The sequence below is a fragment of the Chamaea fasciata genome, unplaced genomic scaffold (genome assembly GCF_029207755.1).
Source record: "Chamaea fasciata isolate MVZ Bird 193981 ecotype frontalis unplaced genomic scaffold, bChaFas1.0.hap1 SCAF_17, whole genome shotgun sequence".
NCBI lineage: Eukaryota > Metazoa > Chordata > Aves > Passeriformes > Sylviidae > Chamaea > Chamaea fasciata.
Genome location: NW_027094102.1, coordinates 5,431,054 through 5,455,901, shown reverse-complemented (window position 1 = coordinate 5,455,901; position 24,848 = coordinate 5,431,054). Strand labels below are relative to the sequence as shown.

Genomic DNA, 24,848 nt, shown 5'->3' with positions numbered 1-24,848 from the left:
GCCAACAGTTTTATAAGAGGGGACTTTTATAAGTATCATTCTTCTTTTCCCACCCTTTTCCATAATGAGGCCAGACCCTGTTCATGATTTTGGCTGTCATGGATGCCAGGATAAATCATGTGCATCCTTGTGTAGTTTTTGCTACTTTTCAGACAGCTCAGAGACCTGGGTTATTAAAATATAACTCATGAGGAACAGGTGACAAATGTGAGTGTGAATCAAGCACCTCTAGTAATCAAGTGCATCTGAAAAACTGAAATGCAGAAGGATTTCACTCTTATTTGCTAGATAAAGAAATCATTTCTGCACGGTGGAGTGAATCACAGACAAAAGTGAGGGGGGATTTTTTTATTTGCTGGATCTTCCTCAGCACAGAAAGGCAACAAGCAGCTGCCCTCTCATTGCCTTCCCAGCAGGGAGGGGAGCTCAGTCCTGCTGCCTGGGTGGCCCTGAGGAGATGCCTGGAATACCTGGGCATTGCTGCACGGGGGGGGGCCCCATGGTGCCACATCTGACCCACTTTTGAACCATCTCAGGCTGCAGACTGAAACCCTCACTTTTGCCAAATATTCTCAGCTTTTGCAGCACGCAGCAAACCCAAAAATTTGCCTGGAGATGAAAAAGAGGAAGCAGAAGAAGATGAAAAGGAAAATTATGCTTTTTGTTCAGAAAGTGAAGGGCTGTTTTTCAGTGCCTCAGAGATGTGGACCTGTGGGTGAGGGGTGCACTTCCTCCAGTGCTGAGGGATGCCACGTGTAGATTTAGGTTTCTCTGCTATTATTCATGAAGAGCTCTCTCTTCTTGATGATCAAAGAGGATGGCAATACTAAAAGGAGAGAGAGAGGTGTGAGGTGGTGCAGCACGAGTGAGAAAAGGCAGCGTCTCACTTCATGGCAGCGGGCAGAAGTGTTAAAAAACAGAAAAGGATAGCAAGGAGCAGAGTCCTTGTAGGCTCCGTAGGGGAAGCAAGGCTCCCTCCTCACCCACCATGTGGATAACAGTTCTTTGGGGTGCAGAGACAGTAAACAAACACAGTCCAACAAGATAATTGTGGTGAATTTAATGTCCCCTGTGTTTTATTTTCCTTTTCTTCAGTAGGCGTGCCCCAGCTGGAAGCTGGGATGCACGTGGTGGCTCACCTATGGCATGGGCAGGGAGTGCTGCATGGGGAAAACAGCTGGAAAAATGCCTTGGAGGCTCCTGGTGCCTTCTCTAGGGATTTCTCTCATTGGAAACATGGTCTGGGCCAAAGCACTTCAAGTACCAAGAAGCCCCATCCCTGGAAGTGTCCAAGGCCAGGTTGGACAGGGCTTGGAGCAACCTGGGATAGTGGAAGGTGTCTAGTTTTGGACTAGGTGAAGTTTAAGGTGCCTGCCAACCCAAACCCTTCTAAAAACACCAGAACATCATAAAGCTTTTTGCTAACAAATTCTCCCCATCTGATGTTTAAAACCACTATGGGCACACTTTGGGAGCTATTTTGGCTACTATTTTTGAACAGCTTTTGCTTTATCCTCTGTAAGGTTAAGCTACCAGATTCTTTGGTCTTTTCCTCAGCTTATTTAATCAAGACATCCACTGTTCTGCCGTACAGCTCAATTCCTGAGTGCAGGATCTTTTATTTAAGCTCTGTCTGAAGCAAAGCTCCGCAGAAAAAGGGAAGTAATGAAACAATACGAGCAAGGTTTAAATTGCTGTCAACTAAATCATTAAAATGCTGGGTTGGTTTTGCTTTTCCACAGCGAGCAGGTCTGCTCGTTAGCTTTGCAAACCAGCAAGCAAAGACGAAAAGGAGAGGGTGTGTTTGGCTGAAAGTGTTTTCCAATTCCCACCTGGTACTCTCCAAGTTGTATTGTTTTAGACACCTCCAGCCAGCTCCACACCGGGGGAAGGCGATACTCACGCAGGACCCTGACGCCGTGCTTCAGGGCTTGCACTCTGCTGGGCTCCATGGACATGCTGAGCATGGTCTGCTGGCCACCAATGGTGCACACCTGGTTCTCCTGGGCTGCCTGCTTGAACATCACCAGCAGCTGGTTGGCGATGATGGTGTTGAGCACGGAGATGACCACCATGGGGAACACGAAGGAGATGAAGGTGTTGACCTGCAAGGGACAGACGGGGCACAGTCATGGATGGCATCAGCAGGAGGTTGGGTTTTGTTTTTCAAGGCAGCAGAGGAACAGCCTGCAGTGGAAATCTTTCCCTGCTCTTACTCAGCTGGTTTTGAAGGCTTATTGTACAGAGGGAGGACTCAAACACTGCTGACGCAGGTTCATTCATGTCGGTCAAGACCCAAAAAAGGCAAAATCATTCATATCTAATTACATTCTTTTCCCCTTTTCAGTGCAGTTCATTGCCAGAAGTGTCTCGACTGAAACATGCCATTGATCTTTTCATCTCACAACCAGCAGGATGCTGCTTAGCTTTCATCATGCATGGCGTGACTTCTAAATAACAGTGTGTTATTGTCTTTCTGCTGCATTATGAGCACTCCTCAGGATCTTTTTAACTATCTTTTTTTGTCTTGTGTCCTTTCCTTGTAGATTTAATGACAGCGTTTTGTTACCTCATAACTAAGTTAAATAAACCTTGTGCCTTCAAGGATTAAAACTGATCAGAATAAACAAGTGGAAATCATAATGCTTTTTTAGTACAAATTATTTGATTACTACTGTTTTGATAAAATTAAATGGAGGATCAAATTAGGCAGTGATTGAATCAAGTAGAAGTCACAGCTCACGACAAATGCAGGAAAGCTTTTGGGCTGTTTAGAAACCTCAGTGGAACTGAGCTTTGCAAAGGGCAGCCCAGGGAGGCAGAGGCACGTGTAGGGTTTGCCTGCACATCTGCAAGGTGGCCATGGTGGGATGGGGAGCTGCTCTGCTAAGCCCAAGGGCTCATCCTCTCTGCTGGATGGCACAGGAGAAGATTCAGCACGTCACTCAGGTGAGTGTGGAACAAATCAGAAGCCCTTCAAGTTTTTAGAGTTTCAAAATATTGACAAGAATTAAACCGTGCTTCAAATCGCTGTGAAAGCAATTGTATTAGAAGTGATAAAATGACAAAAAGATGAAACCACGAAACTCAAGAGGGAATTTGCTCAGTGGGAGGGCTCCAAGGCAGGCTGACTCCTTCCCCAGACAGTGACTTATCTTTCACCTGAGGGATGTACGACACAGAACAACCCCGCACTGCAAGCCAACACCAGATCCCTCTGCAGACTGCAAAAGCACATCTAGAGACAGGTGCTCCATCTGCTGGGATGGAGATATCCCCTCTGCACCCACCCACCCCTGCTGGGCCGTCACCACGGTGGACAGGACTCTCTGTACACCCGGTGCCCGATGCACATTTGTGGGGTCTGTGCTCTAGAGGGGTTCAGAAATGCTGGAGGTGAGTGGGAATCACCCAAGCACACCCCCAAGATGCTGCAGGGCACCCGTGAAAGAAATGAGCAGCGCGTAAGGAAATGGGAGCAGAGGCACATCAGAAGCACTTCACTTTCTTTGTCCATAAATCTGAAGCAGAAAGTGGTTTTTGGGTGAAAACAGGCGCCGTTGTTGTTGCCCAGGTTTTCTTTGGATGGATCAAGCCTCCGTTCAACTTTGTGCTCTGGAGCTCAACGCGTTAAGCAAAAGTACCAGCTGGGTTTTGTCTCTCGCCCATATGGTGAGAACATCCTCTCCCGTTTATGCTGGTAATAATAACAGAGCTCCTCTGCGGGCTGAGTGAATTCCTAGATACACCCCACCACTACAAGCTGCTAATGGCCTCTTTTGTTAAGTATAAAGCAGTTTTCTACGCTTCCAAAAGATCTCACAGCTTCCTGTATGGAAAGAAGAGTTTTCTCTTGGAGTCGCCTCCACAGCCTAAGACAGATCATTAAGCAGGAGAGACCAGCTATTTAACCTTTGCAACGCAGCCGGGCTGAGCTGGTGCACACAGGGGTGAAATCATTGCTCAGATTTACCAGGTCAGACTAAGAAATGAACCCTGTAGTTTCTCACTCCAATTTCTGCGGCTTTAGCTGCAGAATGCCCTTCTTCTTCCCCACTGCTGAACAATGTCTGCACATCAGCAAAATGCAGCACTTAACTCTGGAAATGCTTCACTCTGCCACATGAGAATCAGGATTTATTGGTTTTCATCCTAAAATTTTGCCCTAGCTGGAAATTAGACTTGCTTGATATAATTTTGCAGAACACTAGAAGTCTTTTCCAAGCTTTCTTAAAAGCATCGATTCATTCCATAATTACATTGTGAAGTCTTTTAAAGAGCTTAAGAAATTGGCTAGAATAGCATTGACTTTCCCTTTTAGGGATTGTTATGGTAAAAGTGGGAATATTCATACTTTCTCTCAAAGGCTATATTTAAAGATTTTTCCCTGCTTTGATTTGTAGCAAAACTCTCATACAGTAAAAAAAAAAAAATTAAAAATAAAAAAATTTTAAAAGTCAATATTTTCCCTCATAACAGAATGTTTTAATTTGTTGAAAAAATTACGAATTACTTGCATACACAAAGTCCCAAAGTACATAAGGGCTAGAAAAGCCAATTTTCCTGAGCAAACCCTTTATATTCCCTGTTTTTCTGTTGAGCTGCTCACTGTGAGCCCAGCACACTCTGCACAGCAGTGCAGCAACACTTCATTTTCAGGTGACTTTGCACACTGCTAGAGCTGGTGCCTCCAACAACTCTTCAAACTCAGTGGAAAATTCCCCACTTGCTCAAGAGGAGCTGGTCTGGGATCCCAGGACTACATATTCAAAAGTTTAGGAGCAGGAAGATTTGTAGAGGTGTTTAATGGGATTTTTTTACAGTGTCTCCTAACATCAGTGGGCTAAAGTGGCTACAGCTCTCAGTGAACACCCCTGGGAGCCTTTGGAGCTTTATAGATCTTTACAGATGACTCTGGCCCCAGGAAGGAGAGTTTAGAATGTGCAGGCTCCTGTTTGACCTGAAAGTCTCGGATTTATGTTGGCTCACCATGGCAAGCACAGTCTGTGTGATGCTGGATCTACACTAATCCTGTGCTCAGGTTTGTTTGGGTGCACACACAGGAGTCTGGCCTCACCTCTGCTCTCACCAAGCATGGTTCAGTCTGATTCTCCTCTCCTTCAAAACTGATGTGCTTGCACCAAAGTGAACCCACCGAGCCCAGCACCACAATGGGCAGAACGAGCTCAGTGCAGGAGCCCAAAGCTGTGCAAGGAAAGGCTCAGCCCTGGCTGCTCTCTAGGCTAAAAACCCCCACAAACACAACACCACAAACCCCGTGACTGTGTGCTAAATCCTCACTAGGAAAAAAAAAAAAACAAAAAAAACAAAAAAAAACACAAAAAAACAAAAAAAAAACAAACAAAGAAAAAAGAAAAAAAATCCAATATTGCAATGTTAGCCGATGGTAGGACAGAATGAAACACTAACCCAGTTCCATGCTGCTGTCACTGCTGGAATCAGTGCAATCCTAAATGCTGCTCAAGCACCAGGCTGGCAGCATCTGTGGGATGGGATTAATCCTCAGGACCAGATCGTGTTTTGTACAGAACAACAACCTTCCCACTGCTGTGAGCGGCGACAGCCAGAGACCCAAATCACTCTTCTCTGGCTGTGCTGAGCAGGACAATGATAACACAGATGTCACCTGAGGGTGAGCTTCCAGCAGAAACCTCTACTGACACCCTGAACCCCCACAGGCACCTCTGAGGTGTCTGATCACTTGATGGATGTCAGTTGCGGCAGAGACACCTCTGTGACCCACCCAGTCCTCAGAGGCACAACACCTTCATTGTCCCCAGGGTGGTGACAATGACCTTCAGGTCAGCTCCATCAGGCCTTGGGGTCCTGCCCTGCCCCAGCACTGAGCTTTCCTGGCTCTCTAATGATAATGTTCATCCCACCTTTCTCTTGGCTATCTGCTGCCAAAGGTGGTTTTTGTATGAAATGGGAATCATTACAATTATGCAGGGTTTTGCAGGACACAGGAGATGGAGCAAAGCTGAGGGCAGGGCCTCATAAGCTCATGAGAAGATAAATGGAAATTTGGGCGAAACAAACTTCTAGAAGGGAAAATGATGCAGCAGTCAGCCTCAGAGTTAACTCAACAAAAATCAGATTTTGTGTGAGACAGAGGATTCAGCCTTGTGAGTTTGCTTCTTCCTTCCAAACTAGAGTGTGGGAGAGATGTGGGGGAACGGACAGCAAAACCAAGGGACACAAAAGCAGAACCCATTTCTCAGGTTTGTGACGCTTCCTAAACCTTTTTCATGGAAAACTGCTCCCCTGACTCTGCTGAGCTTCCTGCTGACGTGATTCACTTTTGCCAAACTGTCCCTCAAATTATTTGACTGTGTGGTTTCCCTGGGTTACCACTAAAAGCAGCCATCAGCTCCCTCGCAGCTGTGATGGAGAAGATGAGCACAGAAACTCCACACGGGGACTCCCCAGAGGGCTTCAACAAAGTCCTGTAAATCAGAGGGCTCGCAATGATTTATTCTTTTGTGCTCCAAGGCAACTGTTGGAGGAAAACAGATTCAAAAGGTCGCTTTGGAAAAAGATGGGGTTTGGATCCCTACTGCAAGCCAGCTCTCTTTTTATTAGATATATCTGAAGGCAAGGAGGGTAAAAATTATGAGTATTACAGTTGTTTATGAGTCACTTTTGCTCCCAGGAAAACTCCATCACCTGAGCCACCTACAGCCGACTGTTCCCATGGTCCATCAGCACATGATTTTTGGAGAGGCACAGAAAAAATGAGTGAGGTCTTGGAGAACTTAAGTGGTTAAAAGTAAAAACGTTAGGCTAAAGGCTCTTCTGGAGATACAGTGGCAAATTCAACACTGTAAGTATTTATGATGAAAAATCAGCCAAGCATCAGAACTACTCAAAACATTTTAATTGAAAGAGTTTTGATGAGAAAATAGAAAATGTTCCAATACTGAGAACATAAAATTTTTTTGAACACAAGTCTTGTGTTTTCCCTCATGCCTTTTTTTCCAGATAAATTTAAAAAATCCCCCAAAGGCAATGGAGGATGAAATGCTGGTCAGAGCAGCAGCACATTGAAGTGCATCCCATGGAGCAGCAGCTGGGATGCTCTGCCAGCAGGAGCAAGGGGTGGACATGGGGGCCAGCTGAGATTAGGGGATAATTTTAACCCTGGGTTATGACAGGGACTTTGTGTCAGAGGTCAGAGATGTTCCCGTGTAGCCTGATAAATGAGGTGACAGCAGAGCCAGTCCTTGGTCCCTGTTAGCACAGCTCTCCAGGGACACAGCCCCTTCCAGCACTGAGCTGGGATGGCCAGAGCGACTTTTCTCCCTTTCTCTTTGGGGCTGTGGGGAGGACAATTAAAATGGAGAGAAGTGTGGATGGTGAGGAGCTGGTAAAACCTCATCTGTACCCACTAAGCTTCTGTGGTAGCTCGTTTCCCTGTGCACACCTGGGGAATGCTGTGAGATGGCTGCAGCCTTCCTCTTTGCTGCTGGGGAGGATTCTCAGTGCAGAGAATCCTGGGGAAACAGGTGAGAAACCCCAAAGGAGCTGAAAACTGACTCAGGAGGAGATGTGTCCTTGCTGGCTTCCTGGAAGCGATGAGGGAGAGGACTGAGGATACAGCGCATCGTTTGATTTGTTGTTTTGAGCAAATCTATTAAACCACAGAGCTACATTTTAACAATACACCACATTCTGGTTCACCTCATTTCCAATGGAAATGGAAAGTAAATTATCCTCCCCCTGACTGTGGAGGCAGTATTGTTAGCATATGTCAATCAGGGAAGCACATTCTGCTACAACAACATTTGGCTGCCAAAAAATCTTATTTGACTAAATGTACTTCACAAAATTACTGGTTATCTCACTCAGTAGCCAGAATTAGCATTTTTTTAACCAGCCAGTGGATAATTTCAGCCGTTAATAAGCACAGCACTGCATTCCAGGATACAGCAATCTGTGCAAGACAAAGCAGGGAAGAGGAAGGTACATCGTGCTGGGATGCCAAAGGGAGCATTTGGCAATGGCACTCGTGTTTGATGCTCACAGGATGTGTCTGATGAAAAAAAATCCACAGGTTTTTTTTTCCCCCACAGTAAATAAATTCCCATCTAATTAACCCCACCTTTACATAGCTCTCCAGCTTTCCATGCCAAGTATCTCATGATTATCAGGTAGATGCCATTCCTTAGCTACAACAGGGCAGGAGAGGTTAGTGTTTGTGAGTGGCAGAAGAAAATACGCCCTGCTTTTGGAGCCAGCAACTGGCAGAGTGAAAAACGTGGAAGATGGACAACTACAGCCTAGTAAGGGAGTTCATCTCTTCTGGAATTTGTTGAGGGGACTAGTACTGCAAGGTTTGGTCCTTACCTTGGATAAAGGGAGCACAAATCCCGGATAAATAGAAATATTTGGCCAAGTGCCAGAGCTTGTGTGTGTATCTGGAGCTCTACCAGTGCATTTGAGCAGGAGCTCGACCTTTACACGCTGCCAGTTTTAGCCGGGGCAGGTTTGCCTGTCACGCTTCATTTCGGGCGGCTGCTCTCTCCAGCAGCCTTGACAGCGTGGCAGGGGTGACACAGCTGTCACCCTCGGACAGAGGCTGGCTGCTGACGTGGCTGTGCCCTGTGCAGACACTTCTGGTGGGTGCACGAGGGTGGGGTGGAATCCTGCATCCCTGCAGAGTCCCCTCACAGCACCAGAGTGACACAGACCCCACTGAGCTCCGCTGTGTGAAATAACCCTCTCCTCCCCTCCTGAAGAGGGACAGGATGCAAATATCTGTGCAGATCTAGGATATAATATCCCATCATTAGCTTAATGAATGATCAAAGACAAGATAGCAAAACCCAGCTAGTATTTTTCTCTTTGAAACACCCTGAGAATTGGCCACAAAAGCCTCTGGTTGTTATCTCCCGGTACACCCTGTACCTCTCCTACCCAGCTAGAGGTGAGTACACATTCCACACACATTATCCGAGGTAACAGCGTGTGGCCGTGTGAATTGCTCTGATCTCATCCCAAAGAGCTCCCCTGGTCACCCCCAGCAGCTGCAGAAGCTCGGAGAGACTGAGGAGCACCTTCCCTCTGCCTCAGGGAGACCTTTTCAAAAGCGCTGAGTATCAAGCCCAGACATTTCAAAGAAAGGTTACAATGATGTAAAACGTTGCTCCCAGTCACAGGTATTGATGTCAAAATGTATGATCAGCTTTGAATTACAGAAGCAAAGCCTGAAGCCAGGACACAGCTGCGTGGGGATTGCAGTCACAGGCAGCTAAACCTCAGGAGCTGGGGCAGTGCTGAGAGTGTGAGCCTGATCTAAACACAGGTACGAGCAGGACATCCACAGTTTTTCATCCAGGGGGAAAAAATCCCAAAGAAAAGCCTGGAACACAGGCTCATCCCGTCCAATCCATTGCTGATTAAATAACTCAGCAGGTTTTGTTGACCTAAGCTGGCATCAGGTGGAAGCTGGAATTGGCCAAACCTCTGTATTTCAGACCTCTGCAGGAGCCCCGGCTTTATCTCTGCTTTGGATGTGGTCTGGGATCAGGGGACTGCAGGTACTGCTGCTGAGGTGAAGAAAGAGAACAGATAAGTCTGAAGATAAATTATCAGATGGATGCTCTGGAGTCACTGGACTGGGTCCTGTCCCCATGCTGCTGCTGCCCTGCAGCCATTGGTGTCACTGAGGCTGGAGCTCAATTAATTGCACAGCAAGGACATGTGAGCATCTGTTCCTGACACATCCACTTACTTGCCTTACTCATTGAGGGAAAACCCCTGCAAAGACAACTCAGAGGATAATGCAAAAGACTTGTTCTTGAGCTCTGGCTGCTCGATGCTGTGGAGGAGTTCCAGGTTTTGTATTGGTAGAGATTTATATCAGAAGAAAATCCGTGTTACTACAAGGCTCGGGGTGGCAGCCTGCACTGACTGCAGTCTGTGCTGTACCTGGAGATCTATGAGATGCCAGTCCCTACAACCTGGTGCACAGCACGAGGACATGACCATGCACAGGGCAGTGGTCCTCTCCTCTCTCTGTGCTGGCTGGATGCCTCCAGCGCTGTCTCCAGCTGGATAACACCAGCCATGAATCCTTCCAAAGGGCTTAATTTAGCTCTAGCATTGAGATCAGAAAGAGGATCTGCTTAAACTCTGTTTTCATTAGCATTTTGTGTCTGCTCCACAGTAGTGATGTTTTCCTGGCTTCTCTCTGTAGATCCGTGGCCATCACAGAGAATAACCAGGCAGTGTGGATTAAGGTTTTAAGAATAACCAACGTGTACCATTTTCAAGCCTGTGTGTGGTCCCACACTGATGAACTATAATGGGAATGCAGAGCAGCTAATGATGTTGAGAAGTTGAGTTAATCACATACTCTGCAGGAGTTAATCAGATACAGAACAGATGGAAATAAATTGCGTACTGACAAAAAGCATCCATCATATTTATGGCAAAAACATTCCCATTCATAAACTTCCCTCCTTGGAGAAAACATTTGTACATAAAAAATAACATCTGATGCAGAACAGCTTAAATGGGTCCCTTGCTCATGATGGGTTGGGAAAGATGTCAGAGCACTGAATAATTGTGGCATTTCTGAACATGACTGGATACCTGAAGGATCATTTAACCTCATTTCTATGCATGATTACAATGCTGTGACCTGAACTATTTTCAGATTTATTCACTGATTGTAAGTAACAGCAAAAGATGTGATTCATCCATAAGTGTTTCATATAAATCTTATTATTCCTGATTGTACACAAGGGTAATACCTAAATATTGAACTTCCTGGGGACCTCAGAGCTTTTCATTATCTCCCTAAATGCCAGAGAGCCTACTCCATTATAACTGCTCTTAAGAGAACAATTCCTCCTTTCCTGGTCTTTGCTTACCAAACTAAAACTTGAATGGTTCTACTGATTCCACCTTCCAAAGAGAAAGAAAAACTGTGAAGTTCAGGAAATCCTGGCAATAATGGGCTGAAGAACAGACAGATTGGAAGGTTCTAAGGTTTATCACTGTGCACTCAAAGTGCCCTGTATGCCATGAATACTCAGCTTTTTCTCTTAATAAAACTGAAGGGAAAATGTTTACTTAGAAAAATGGAAGAGTAATCAGAAAAGCCCAACGCCAAAGAAAAATATCAAAAAACAAATAACCCAAGTTCTCTCTAGGATTGAGCTTGATGAAGATGACAATTTGGGGCCTTGTACATCTCACTTCTATTAATTTAGGGCCTTCTGCCACTGATTTAAAGGGATGTGTGGAATTTAAAAAGGAATGGTTTTGTCATGGGACAGCTGTTGCCTTCCTGTACCTAGTAAGGGAGGACAGAAGAAGTGACAGAGCAGCAGTGATGATCCTCCATCACATCATCAGTAACCCAAAAGCAGCAAATCCTCCCCATTTCCTCCTTCAGGAAATCACAGAGTCACAGAGTATTCTGAGCTGGAAGGGACCCACAAGGATCATCGAGTACAGCTCCTTCCTTCTTCATTTCCTGTGACTGGTACAGTGAGCTACAAGGTAAATTAATTCAATTTACCCAATTTTGCTTGCAAACAGGAATAAAGTCAATTCATATGCTGTCAGTTTGCTGGCCTCAGCCTTGCTCCTCAGATCCATTGCACTATTTAGGGCAATATTTTTGGTTGAACAAAAACTCAGTGAATAATGTTCATGCTTTTCCCTTTGAACACACAGGCCTTTGTTACTATTTCCCCGTCACCCTCCCCAGCAGCTATGTTCTACTGAAGGGGAAATAATACTTCAACATCAAATGACGGATTGGAAATACGCTTTAAATAATTTACCAGTGCAGTTGGATTTCAGTTCTTACTATCTGCTGGTATTTTGGCTCCTGCTTCTTTTTGCCAAAGGGATATTGCCCATTGCCTTTCACAAGATATTTGGGTTTCTCCAGCTCTGCTTCCTGTCAGCCCTCTAAATAATGTAATAAATGTTCATACAGTGCCTAATGCTCCTGACGGCTGAGTAATCCCAATCCAGATTTTGCAGTTATTTTCTGTCTGTACTCTTTTGGTTCTCCTTTCCTGCTGGGTTGCACAAGTTGTGGTGGCTCACGTGGTGGACATTCATCCAAAGCAAGTGTCTCCATGCTGCTTCCTATGGAGCAGACTGAGGCTCTCTGTTGAGCGTGGATGATGATGTCCTTGACAAACCCCAGGAAATCAGCCTCTTTCCTGTGGTCTTGGCCACAAGTTCTCGGCACATCTGACACTCCTGTGTGGCTCTTGCAGCCTGGGATGCTGCAGGAGGGGCAGCCACCACAGCCTTAAGGCTGCATATGTGTCTGAGGGCACTATCACCACATAAATAACTCACAGCAGATGATTTTGTGAGCCAACATCCAGATCCTTGCTTCTCTAACCTGTGGTTGTTATTCCATCTTCTTTGGTTCATGCTTGGATGACTGTTACCATGAATGAGATTGTTATGCTTGGATATTTACATCAAGAAAAAATATTCAAACCCTGGTGACAGTCAATTATCCCCCAACTTTTCTTGTTCTGGCAATAGTGACTCATTTCATCCCTCATAATCAAAATGGATGGCTTTTGCCCACATGGGTATGAAGTCACTTGCAGTGACTGTTTCAGGATTCTAACTAAGCAGTCAGCTTTAGCAGGGAAACCAAGCCAAAGACACAGGCACTGGAGCATAACAAGCAAAGATTTCTGCCTGTGAAGAGCAGCAAACAGTTGAATCAAGTGGTGCTTTGTTTCTTCCCACACTCTCTTGGTAGGTGGATCATGACAGAGAGAAGTGTGGGTCTGTTTGGCTCACGTGGTGCCTGCCAGACTCCAGTTTCACACTTGGAATGGGCATGAGTGTGGAGCAGTCAGGTGCTGGGCTCCACTCTGTCACCGTGTCCCAGCCAGGTCCCTCTCTGGGGACAGGGGCTGGGTGGGCAAAGCTGCAGCGGCCCCTCTGTCCTGCCCTTGGTGGGGAAAAAATGAGGATGCAACCAGCAGCTGGCTGACAGGAGAACAGAAACTCATTAGAGCACAGGGTAATTAATAAATCAGCTCCATTCCCCAGAATGATGCTCAAGATTTAAGATAAAGACTTTGTTATTAACCAGCCGAGGACTAGAGCCTTCAGCCTGATGCATGAGGCAGGAGGGTACAAAGGAAACTTAATTTAAACAAAAACCCAAAGAAATGGAAAGAACAAATCATTCTCCTATTGAAAAACATGTTAGACCCAGTTCAGAACAATTCAAAGGAAAGCTAGGTTAAACAAAATCCCAAACAAATGGAAAGAAAAAAATCATTCTCCTATTGAAAAGTACATAAGACCCAATTCCAGTTTTGCATTTCTGCCAAGTGAGGTTGAGGTGGAGGAGGGTAAGAGATGCTATAGTGTCTGAGAGACAAGTAATGTCATACAAAAAAAATTTATCTGTTGAATTACATTTCAGGATCAATTTCTCTGAAGCTTTTTGTAATATTTCACATATGCTGAAAAGTCTCATTAATACAGCTGGTAAAATAACAGCTTGTCTGCTTAAAGTAATTAGTAGTTGACAATTGGGTTGAATTTTAAACCCATGAGGAGCTTTGGTTAGCACTAATAAATGTTGATTAAGGTAGCAATTAAAATCTAACAATCTCTCTGGGGGTCTGAACTTTAAAGCTGAAGTTTGGAACATGCCTCAATTTACAGAGAAAATGCTACAGTTCCTCCCCAAGATGCTTTATTAAGCTGTGGCAGTGTGGACTTTTATTTCCTTTGGTTGTTTTTGTTTCCTTTGGGGGTTTGTTTTGTTTTGTTTTCCCTCTTTTTTATTTTTTCCCAGTTTACACAAATTAATTGCAGCCTGAAGTAGTTCTCCACAGCTGGGGCAGCCACCTCCTGGTTGACATAAAGACTTTGGGACCGTGGTGCCATTTAGCAGAGTGAGGTTTGAGCTTTCTCTCAGGAAATGCTGTAGGACCCTCTTGACATCCCTATTTCCACGACAGTCCTTCCCAGGAGGCAGTACCTGTCTGTCCCTCACCTCATCAGGCTCTGAAGTGCGCTGGAGAGATCTCCAGCTCTCCTTCAACAAGTTCTGCCTGGCCAAGGGTCGAGATCAAGCAGCATTGGCTGCGCTCATCAACCCTGATTCCCTCCCCTGCTGCCCCTCAAAGCATCCCATAATCAGGGTGATTGGATGAGCTACCAAGGAAAAGTATTGACAAGGCATTTTGAGGCATCTTGAGGAAGACTAAAATTATCTCCCTTTGTTGCCCTTGAGCGGTGTGACCAAGGCAAATCACGACGCACATTTTGTTTATAGACTTCTTTTACTGATTTATCATCAAGGCACTATTCATGGAGGTGTCAGGTTCTTTGTGATCTTACTTAACCTGATAAAATTTCAGTCACTTCCCTGCATTTTTTTCTGTTTTGGAAGTCAGAAAGCACATTTGTATTTCATGGAGCACCTCCTTTAGAGTGGCCAAATCCTTCTGTTGTTTTTTTTTTCTTTCACTCTTGCTGTGGGCAAGAGATAAACTGAACACAAAACCAGATTTGTCTCTATCACACATTAGCTCTGCTTCACCCATTAATTACACTGCAGCCCCCAGTTTTTAAGATGAATGCCAGTGGGGAAAAATAGGAATACAATGTGAAACGGGAGCAATACGGTCCTCTGGTGCTCCCGGGAATGTGTCGGTACTTGCCACTTAAATCAACAGACTTGTCATTATGTTGTTTTGCAGGTCTGCTCCTGCTGACTTTGGGAGCTGCCGAAATGAGCTCCTTTTCCTGCAGGGTACGTGCCATGGCTGTTATGGAAAAAACAGACCAGCAGAAAATTTGTGCACATCGTGGTCAAATCCAGGGAGTGTTCCTGGGGCAAGGCAGGGAGGTCAGAAGGAAACTGTGCCCCTTTGACTTCCCAGGGCTCCTGCTGAATTTGGTGGCTGCTGCTTGGTCCTGCTCCTGGCCCCAGCATCCCCAGCAACCTCAGGAGATGAAACAACCTCCATCCTGAGCAGCCTCTCATTCTGGGAAGGAGCTTTAATAATTAGAATAACTTTTAGCTGCTTTCTTAGCCCAGTCTATGTGATCTGAGTGTGGCTGCTGGTTTCTCCACAGAACTGTGTGTTCCTGAGTACATTTCCTGAGTCCATTCATTGTGAAGGATATTTACAGAAAAGGAGAGCTGGGGAACTGAAGATGTGAAGAGCTGGAGGAGGAAAAGGAATAAATCCAGAGGGTGGAAAAAAGCCCATTCACTATCAGTCAATGTGTCTATCACTTTTTTTTTTTCCTTTTTTTCTTCTGTGTTGTAAGGATGAAATACAAATGGCTCAGATAAATGTGGAAAGGAATGCAAATAAAAGCTTCATAGCCAGAGACATTCAGTGCTCCTTTTTTTCTTCAAAGAAGGCTTAAGAACTGGATGAAATTGTGCATTTCCATTTGAGTGAGCCGTTTCCATGCCTGAAGCTTTGGGACAGGTCGTTCTCTCTGCAAGATGGACACAAGGGTTGAACCAGCTGGGAACTGGAGCCACAGAGGGGCACAAGGGTGAGCAATGGTTTGGGTATCTCAGCACTGCGGATTGGGGGTTTTCAGGGAAAACAGCTGCTCTGACAGGGTCTCCAGTGGACACAAGTCATCCTGGACATCTCCACCCACAGCCAATACCACCCAACATCTATGCTGCAATGGGAACTCAGGGCTGCTGTGGAGACATCACCTGGGGTCTGGAAACATTATTGTATGGATAGCCATGAGCTCCTGAGGAGACACCAGGGTTATTATTCATGCACAGGCTTTCAGACTACTTGAAAGAGCCTATTTAATATTTTTACAGTAATACTATGCACTCTGCTGCTCTTACAGTAGAATTACAGGTGTCATCCTGTAGAGGTGTGCGTGGGGGGCAGGTTTTTGGAGAAAAGCCATTTTGTCAGGGAGATGAGACAAGCAAGGGGTTCCAGAGAGACCTGGCCTCTTCAAGGAGCTCAGAGGGTCTCCTGGTTTCAGGCTGCTGCCTTGCCCCCTCGCAGAGCCATGAAAACAAATCAGTAGGGAAATACTCAAACAGTGGGGACAGTATGGAAGGGCACGTTGGATTCAAGTGACGTGCAGAGAGAAATCCTAAATCTTGCACAGATAGGGAGGGAAGGAGATAGGAGCCACCTGTCCCTGGTGACAATGTCTCTGTTGGCCAATTAAAAGCCACTGAATGGAACAGGTCAGGTCCTAATGAGCTGTGGGTCCAAAGGCTGACTGGGCAGCTGGAAGGCCCCGTAACCCCAAATCCACATGGTCTTTCTGAAAATGAACCCAAGGCAAAACAGATCAAGAAGGTCACGGCTCTCTCCTGCAAACCACAGCACAGGCAAGCCCTGAATGCTTTCCCATTTCTCAGAATTGATTTTCTTTTTTCCAAATTAAAGTACAAAATGAACATGTGAGACCAAATGCTATCGGACCAGACTACAAATGAGGCTAATAGGCCAAATGTCAGATTTGTTTCTGCTGAGGAGTCATTACTGGGTACAGACTTTATGTAACCTGCTTTGCTCTAAAGCATAATCCAGCCAGCTAATGACTGGCATGAGAAAGATGCTTTGCCTGTGGAATGGCTTCTTTGCTGTTAAAAATTTCTCTGGACCTTACCCCAAAAGGTAGGGGTACCCACCTGGCTGTATCCAGCACTTGAGGTTGACTAAAAATCTGATGGATAAGGAAGCCTGAGGTGCTGGGTTAAATATTTCCTTGGATTCTGTATGGAGCAAGGGTATGAATTACTATTCCTCAAATCAAGATTCTGATCGCAGGTTTAGAAGAATCTCCAACCATTTCCCCATGGCAGCTCAAACTTCTGCAGCACATTCAGAGGCTCTTAACAGGAGGGTTGTTTTACAGGCTTACCTTCCCCAAAACCACAGAGCTCCATGGGGGAATGGCTGCAAATGTCGACCTGGAGCAGGTGTCAGCTTCCAACCTCCTGACTTGTGCAATGCAGGAATCAGGAGCTGAATCTCTGCAGGCACCCAGTAAGCCACGGTGCTGTTCAAGGCTCTGAGTGTGGCTGTTGGTCTCATCCCCCTCTGCTCACAGAGACGTTGCAGCTGCTGTTGCTGGCACTTACTTACACTTTGCTATGCATTAACCAAAATAATTTCCTTTTGGAAGCACAGGAATTTCAGTGCAGAAATTGCTGCTTTTATCCCCAAGGCAGGCTGCCCAGACACAAGACTGTCTCAGGTAGGAACCATTCCTGTCCAAACAGTTGTGGAGGCAGATTCCTCACAAAAGAGGAAGTGATTTAGCAAGATGAAGTAATCACAGTGTAGTGAATGCAACCAGGATTTCCCTGTTAATTACCCCACTGTAAATTAAGGGACCATTTTTTTATTAAAATTAATTCTCATCTTTTAAAAATATATTCCTTAAAAAGGGGATGTGCAGAAGTGTTTATCACTGACACCCTAAGATGCTAATTTCCAAATGTTGTGGCTTGTAATCAAGTTTAATTTTCTGACTTATCCTCCAAAGGAGAGACTTTACACCAGTTTTGACATTTAAATTACCTTTGATTTGCAAGTCCAATACTGCCATAAATATTCATAGTCAAGAATCGAGCATGTAGTCTTTAATTTTTTTTGTATTTTTAATTCACTACTAAAAACCAGCTCTGTAGCGAGCTGAAGGAATGAAATGGAGCCCATTTTATCTGAAGCACTTGGGAGCATCTGGCTCTGCTACCTAACAGTGAACAGACACATCACCAGCTTCTGTTTGATGCCGCCGAACAAAATTCAACAGCGAAATCATCCTTTGATCCTTTTCCTTCCATCTCCTCGCAAAAAGCTGCTGTGAGGCGGGGGCTGCTGGCCAGCACTGCCCTTGTTTTGGCATGTGCCACGTCCAGCCCCGCACGGGGACAAAGCAAGGGCAGCCCAAGGCAGGGACAGCTGCTGGCAGGGTTGGTGCCACGTGCGGGGCTGGCACGGCAGTGCCTGGCCCCAACTCCCGGGCAGCCAGAGCTTTTTGGCTTCCACAGCCACACAAACACAGCAGCTCCCCTCGCCCTGAGCGTGGCCACGATGAGGACAAAGCCCAGCTTGGCACAGGGGAGATGCCAGCTGAAAGGCTGCCCAGGGCTGGGGGGGAAAGAGCCTTTTTGGTGCTGCCTGGCTGTGACCCTGTGAGCTCGCTGACCCTGCCCAGGGTGACAGAGTGCCAGCCCCAAGCCCCTTGGCCACAGCTGTCCCAGGTAAAGGCAGCAGGCTCCAGGCCATGGGAGGGTCCCTGTCCCCTCTGGCAGTGACAGCAAGGTGTCTTCTTGCTGCTCTTGTGCAGCCCCCACATCCATTCAGGCTTTGACACAATTTCAGTGACCAAGGAGAACTCTGTGCTGGGGACTGGCAGCTCTCAGGGGTGATGAGCCAAACTCCCTTCCCCTGCCCTGAGCAGAAACCCAGGTGGGGAGCAGAAGAGCTGAGATGCTCCAGCCCCTGCCCTGGTTGGTGTGGGTCTCTCTGGTGGCCGATTTCTGTCTCAAAATGTTCTAGAGATGCTCCATTTTTTCTCCAGGATATTTTGAGAATGTGGGTCAGTGTGGGGTGGGAAGAGGGGCAGGATCGGCTCATAGTGTCGAGCAGAGGGCTCAGAGCCTCAGAGCCCAACTCTGAGGCAGACAGCAGGCAAACACCTGCACACATCAGTCACAATAAAGGGCAGATTGGCTTCATAATGAAACATTCTCCTCTTTTCAATGACTGATGACTTCTTCAAATTTTTTTTTGTATCAGGTACACTTCAAATGTAATTAGTTTCTCCAGTCGTTTTTCTTCTTTCCACAATAAGGCAGGGACAGAGAAGCAGCACTATCACTACCCATTTCTTTAAATAATTTCTATTTGCAAAAGGCTAATAAAAAAATCAAGATACACTGTGACCCTTTCTACCCTTAAACCAAGGAATTTATTTCGAGCATAAACATCTACTTCTGAGATGACCCACTGCCTGTGCTTTAACTAACCCAAGATGGAGTGTGACACTGCTTTTATGGCATGTTAGATACCCCCAGCTCACCCCCACCCCAGGGACAGTAAATATGTACCTCAAACGTACCTCTGCTGCTGCCAGGAGTGTCCTTGGCTTCTCGTGTGGGCATCTCTGCACCACAGTTACACTGAGAGATTGATTTTCTGATACACAGCTGCGGTGCCTGCTCCTACCTGAGATCAAAGAAGGACCTGCTTTCCCAGGAACTCACCAGATCTTTACTTTGTCTGCTTGCTTTTCATTTCAGTTCATTATTTTAATAAAAGGTATTTTCCCTGCCTACAAAATAATGGTTCACAATGGATGACAGGCTCACTCCTGACATTATTTACCTCTTCCATTTGAAAAGGAATTGCTTGCAGTAAAGCCCCATTCAGTTGGGATCTGAGTGCAGCCTCAGAAACTCCAACCTTTGAAGATGTGAGATGGACCATAGATCAGGGATGCCAATTTCACGTCTGTTTCTGCCAAAAAACCTGGAAAATGTAATTATTTGGTGGGGCCATGTTGCCCCTGGTCAATGCCTAGAACTAAATTTAATCCAGGACAGCAAAGCCCTTGCAGATTCACTTTCCATGAAGGACCAGACACGAGAAGGATGAGCATCAAAACTGGTGAAATGTAGCAATTCAGCTCTGAATGGTTTGCAGAGACACCACAATGGTTAGAGAAGGCTCATAAGAAAAACCTGGACTTTGTTCTCCCAAATAACTCATGGCAATGTAGGAGAGATCATTCTGTGCAACCCTGGTAGTAAAAAAGACATGACAATGGCCTGAAACATCTTGATTTTTGATTCAGTAAAATCTGAGAGTCTTTTAAGTGACAAGTTCTCATAAATAATTCCATCTAATGGAAGATACTTTGGTAATTGCGGTATTTTAATTTCAGCCCTTTAAGTGCAGAGAATTCTCATTAGCACTCAGCATTCAGGTACTGCAATGAATTTTCATGGAGAGAGAATAGTGTACACAGCGCTGAAATGGTGGAAGTATGATGAATTTATGCATAATTTTATGGACAAAGATATTAAGTGATTCATTAAGCAAACCAATCCATTCCCTTCTGGGTATAAGAAAGTTTTTATTACTCCTGTTTTTCAGGTAAATAGACGGAGGCAGAAAATTACTAGGTCTGGCCTAAACCTCTTCTTCCCAGGCATTTCCACAGTGACTTTCTCTGTTTTCTAGCAAGGTTTATTTAAAAATGAAGCCTTTGAGTGACCCTGGAGAGTCTGACTTTCCATGCCTCATTCTAACTCCTGTGCAATATTGCCTTGACTAAAGGCAATAAAAACATCCACAGGGGAGCTGAAATGCCAGGCTGGCAGACTGAGTGCATGAATATTATAAATGGATGAAGGAAAATTTGGATTTCAGGACAAAAACTTGCCTTTACACCAATGCAGAGAGAGCTGGGCCTTGTCATGGTTGTTTAAAGGAATTTGCAGTACCTTGGAGAAGTGACTCCTCTGCTGCTCTGTGCTGCCAACTCGGAAACCGAGTCATGGAAATTAAAACATCCATGTTCTCAATTATTCCACTGGCACTGGAAGCGCTGAAGGAGGAGGAGGGATATTAAATGAGAGTGTGCAAGAACAAAAGTGCTGGTTTCACACTGAACTCTGAGCTCTCTTGTGTAGCAATGACTCACAAAATCTCAGGCAAGCGGCGCGCAGCAAAGGCGGCACGTGGGCAAAGAAAGAAGAGTCATGGAACATTTTCCTTCTAATTGTCCCCTGTCTTTTAATTGGTTTCAAGACTAGATGTTAGCAAGGAGACAAATGCTGCTTCCTTCATGTATACTGCAGTTCATGCTGGGAAAGGTGAAGCACTGCAGGTAAATCTGGTGGGGATCACAGACTCACAGAGTGGTTCGGGTTGGAAGGAAACTTAAAGCCCATCTAATCCCACCCCCTGCCATGGGCAAGGACACCTTCCACTATCCCAGGCTGCTCCAAGGTCTGTCCAGCCTGGCCTTGGACACTTCGAGGAATGGGGCAGCCACAGCTTTTCTGGGCACCCTGTGCTAGAGCCTCACCAGGTGAGTCATTCCCTCCATTTAGGCTGTATTGAGTTACCAGCTCAGAGAGGCATCGCTGGATTTTGTTTAAGATAGAAATTAAACATTCCCAAAACTCAGCTCCCTGCTGAGCTGCTGTTTACAATCAACAGGTGAGTGATGGAGACAAGCACAGTGACCAAAGCCAGGACTCAGCCCGCCCAGAGGAATTGCTCAGCATCACTCTATCACTGCTGCAGATGTTTTCCTGTGGGGATGGTTAACACACACTGCTGCTTCTTGCTCCATTACTTACAGCTCTCGTTCATTTTACCTTCTATTTCCTTGCTTAATTTGGAAAAATGCTACAGTGACAGGTCTGTGGCAACTTTGACTACTTTTTCAGCTTACACAAGGGAGCTGAGAAGCGCAGGTCCCTCCTCACTCAGCCCAAACTTGTGGGCATCCAGCTACATGCAGGTCTCTTCAGCTGCACTTGTGTTGGCTCTGCAAAAATCCTGTTTCAGGGTAATTAGACAGCCATTTTTGCTTTATGGAAAAAAAAGGTCGTTTGTATGAATACATGCATGGACCAGCTTTAATTCTAAAGGTAGAGTTCAAACCTAATTCGAGTGTGTCAAAACTTCACAGGTGAGGGCTTCTCTGCTGCTGCATAGGCATCCAGAAATTCTGCTGTGCTGCACAGCCTTTGGTAGAGCAGAGATCGTACAGATGAAAAAAAGGGACTGGTCTGATCTTTAATGATACAGCCAGTCTCACAACCTGAGAACCAAAATAAAAAGCACAAACCAAACATAAAGAGGGAGAGGCACCAGCCGCTCGAGTGCTATTTGGATTAATGTATTTAGAACAAATTAGAGACCTTATTAAAAACTCTTCCCCCAGGACCTCTCTGGTCTATACCTGACACATGCAAGGAAAATCATTTGATTTTTAGCACTGAAGGAGCAAAAGCAAAATAAATTAAAAAAAAAGACACACTGAAGACAGATACTTCAAACAAAATGAATCAAGACAGAATGCCAAGAAGATTGTGCCTAACTTCTAGGGGACAACTTAAGTATCGGTTTGCTTATTTATTATGCATTAATTAAAATGCTTAAAAGAAGTGGAACCTGGCTTAGGGAGTGATGAAGCCAAATCAGATGTGCTTTGACTCATCACAGTGACAATTAGAAAAAATAATAAAAATAAGTGGAAGCAAATCCTGTGGCCCTAGAAATGTCCTGTACCTGTGTCATGAGCTTTGACTATCTGCTATAACTTGAAGCTGCTCTAAGCAGTGTGTTTTTGGACCCCTCCTGCAGGATGAAGCCTCTAAATTGAGGATAAAACCCCGTGCTTGTACCTCTGGAGGTCCCTGGCTCAAGGTCCAGCAGCTGAACCAGTTACCCCACAAAGGCTGAGGGATTGGGAGTTACAAACCTGGAGGCTCAGGACACAGCTCTTGCTTAGGAATGCAGCAGTTACAGACAAATAATCTCCTTAAGAGAGTGGTGAATTTGATGCAAAAATGAATTTTTGGAAGGAAACCAAAAGCTGCTTGCAATAATTCAATATACAGTACTGACAAAAAAAGAGGAAATGTTGAACTATTTCAGTGTTTTCAAATAAACACTTGTTTTCTCCCTGGAAACACTAACACATTTCATTTCAAAATATTAAATAAGAAAATATGCTGAACTTCTGCTTTATTTCAGAACTGTCCTAAGATAAAGAAGAAAAAGATGGGTTATAGGCCCAAAATGAAGCCAAGTGATTCACCTCAGCTTGAACTAGAAGCTTAATTTGCACACAAAGTGCTGTAGGTCAACCCCGAATTAATTGCTTTGTTTAACTCATCCCCGATAAATTTCTTAACTCGATCTTCTTGGTTTGACCCAAGCTTCTTTTTCTCCTTTGAAAACAAATTAGCTCACTATGAAACCACAAAGCCCATCATTCTCCCACGCGCAGAAGGAACATCTCCAGTGGAAAGGGAGGAGGAAGGAGAAGCAGCGACTGCAGCCCGTGAGCACTGGGAGCACCGTGCCCTTGGGGAACCCCCACCTGCTCTGATCTCATCTGGAGCCTGCTGACCCAACTTTCCTCTGGGTTCCTGCCATGGAGAGAAGGTCAAGATTTCTCCCAAAGCAACAGTGACTTTGTGAGGCTCAGCATCTGAGTGCAGAGGTTGTGACAGCAAGGCAACTTTGTTCTCCACATGAACTACCGGTGCCTTCAGAGAATTTTGCTTCTCCCACCCCTATCCAGAAAAAAAAGTGTAGAAATGAAGAAAGTTCATCTGGACTGAAACAAAGGAGGAGGAAACAGCCTGTCCTTTCATTTTGATGGATCTTTCTCTGCAGGGAGGATTGAATATCTTCATTTTCCAGGTATCATTTGGTCTCAGATTAGTCATTCTTGACACGGGCATTTTCCAGCTAAGAGATTAAACTTCTCCTACTGGGCACAAAGTATTTGGATGTTGTCTTGTAAAACAAGTAATTTCCTCCCCCTCCTTTTGGCCAGAGCAGTGAATACTGCTCACTGGTTTAGATAGTGAAAGAGTGGATTCTTTTAGAAAGAATGAAAAAATAAAATAAAATCTGGGAACATTTCCATTTCCCTCAAAGCTCGCTTAACTTGTTTAAAGGTTTTATTAAAGGCACAGAATGGTTGACAATAAAATTATTTCTCTGAGCTGGGAGAGGTAAAGCAGATTGTTACACGCAGGGAGAGGGGAGCTGACTGCTCTCATAAATAAGTCAATGTGTTACTCCTGCAAGACTGGAAGTGGAATGACAGCTCCTCCAGATGCTGATGCTCTACTTCCCTGTGACCCTCAGCAAACTGAAGTTTGCTAAAAATACCCTCCAAAAGCACACGTGCTCCAGGGCTGCAGAAACCCTTGGAGCAGGGGGGAGGTTTAAATGGCCAGAATTCCAGCTCAATCCTCCCTCCATCCCCAGCTGGGCTGGGTGTCACCCCTCTGCTCCCCACTCATGTGCCCAAACCTCCACCGAGCATCATCCCTGTGGCTGAGGGGCTTTGTGGCCAGGGAGTGGGGACGGCTGGTGGAGCCTGAGCTGCTGAGCCTCCTCAGGGTGCTGGGGATGGTGCCTGCTGCATCCTGGCTGTTTTGGGAGCAGCTCATGGCTCTGAGGTGCTGCTGAGCCACGCTGCGCTTTAATGGAGATTATTTCAATGTTTCCAATAGGGATATTTCCACACGTGCCCAGCCTTGCTCTCCTCTCTGCCCTCTCTTGGCACAATGAAGAGGCAGGTGATAAGACACAGCAAAACTTAAAGGCAAGAGGAGATGGAAGCCCATGAAATTTCAAAGCAGAGCTTTGTTTTGGGATGAACATTCCTTCATTCCTCAAAATGCAACACATGCAGACAGTGACTACCCAGGCAAGGGCATGTCACCTTCCCCTCCTGACACCCAACAGAGGAAATTAATCAGTGTCATCAAAGCCCAGCTTCTTTCTCCCCTTCTTTTGCAATCTGATGTCTGAGATGCATAAGGAAGGGGAAAGCACAAGTATGACAGGGTGATTAGTGCTGATCTTTACTCACACAGAGAATAAGTTACCAATCAACCACTCTGTCCCTATCTCCTTATTTAAAATGCAAACTAACATGTACGAAACAATAACGTTTTAATTAGCTGGAAATCGTAAAGCTACAGGAGAATGCCATTGTTCCAGCAGTCTGAGGTTCCTTAGCTGCATGTAATTACTTTGATGGATCACACACACTAAAGGGAGAGTTAAACAGCACAGTTTCCACAA

General features: G+C 45.4%; 1 protein-coding gene across 1 annotated transcript in view; it reads right to left on the bottom strand.

Annotated features, from left to right (window-relative positions):
• The window catches only part of NTSR1 (neurotensin receptor 1), a 55,223-nt gene that overhangs the window by 15,923 nt on the left and 14,452 nt on the right, over window positions 1-24,848 (bottom strand). The window contains exon 2 of the mRNA XM_066199034.1: window positions 1,904-2,105. Coding sequence (XP_066055131.1) covers window positions 1,904-2,105 — 202 coding nt within the window. The remainder of the gene's footprint in view (window positions 1-1,903; window positions 2,106-24,848) is intronic.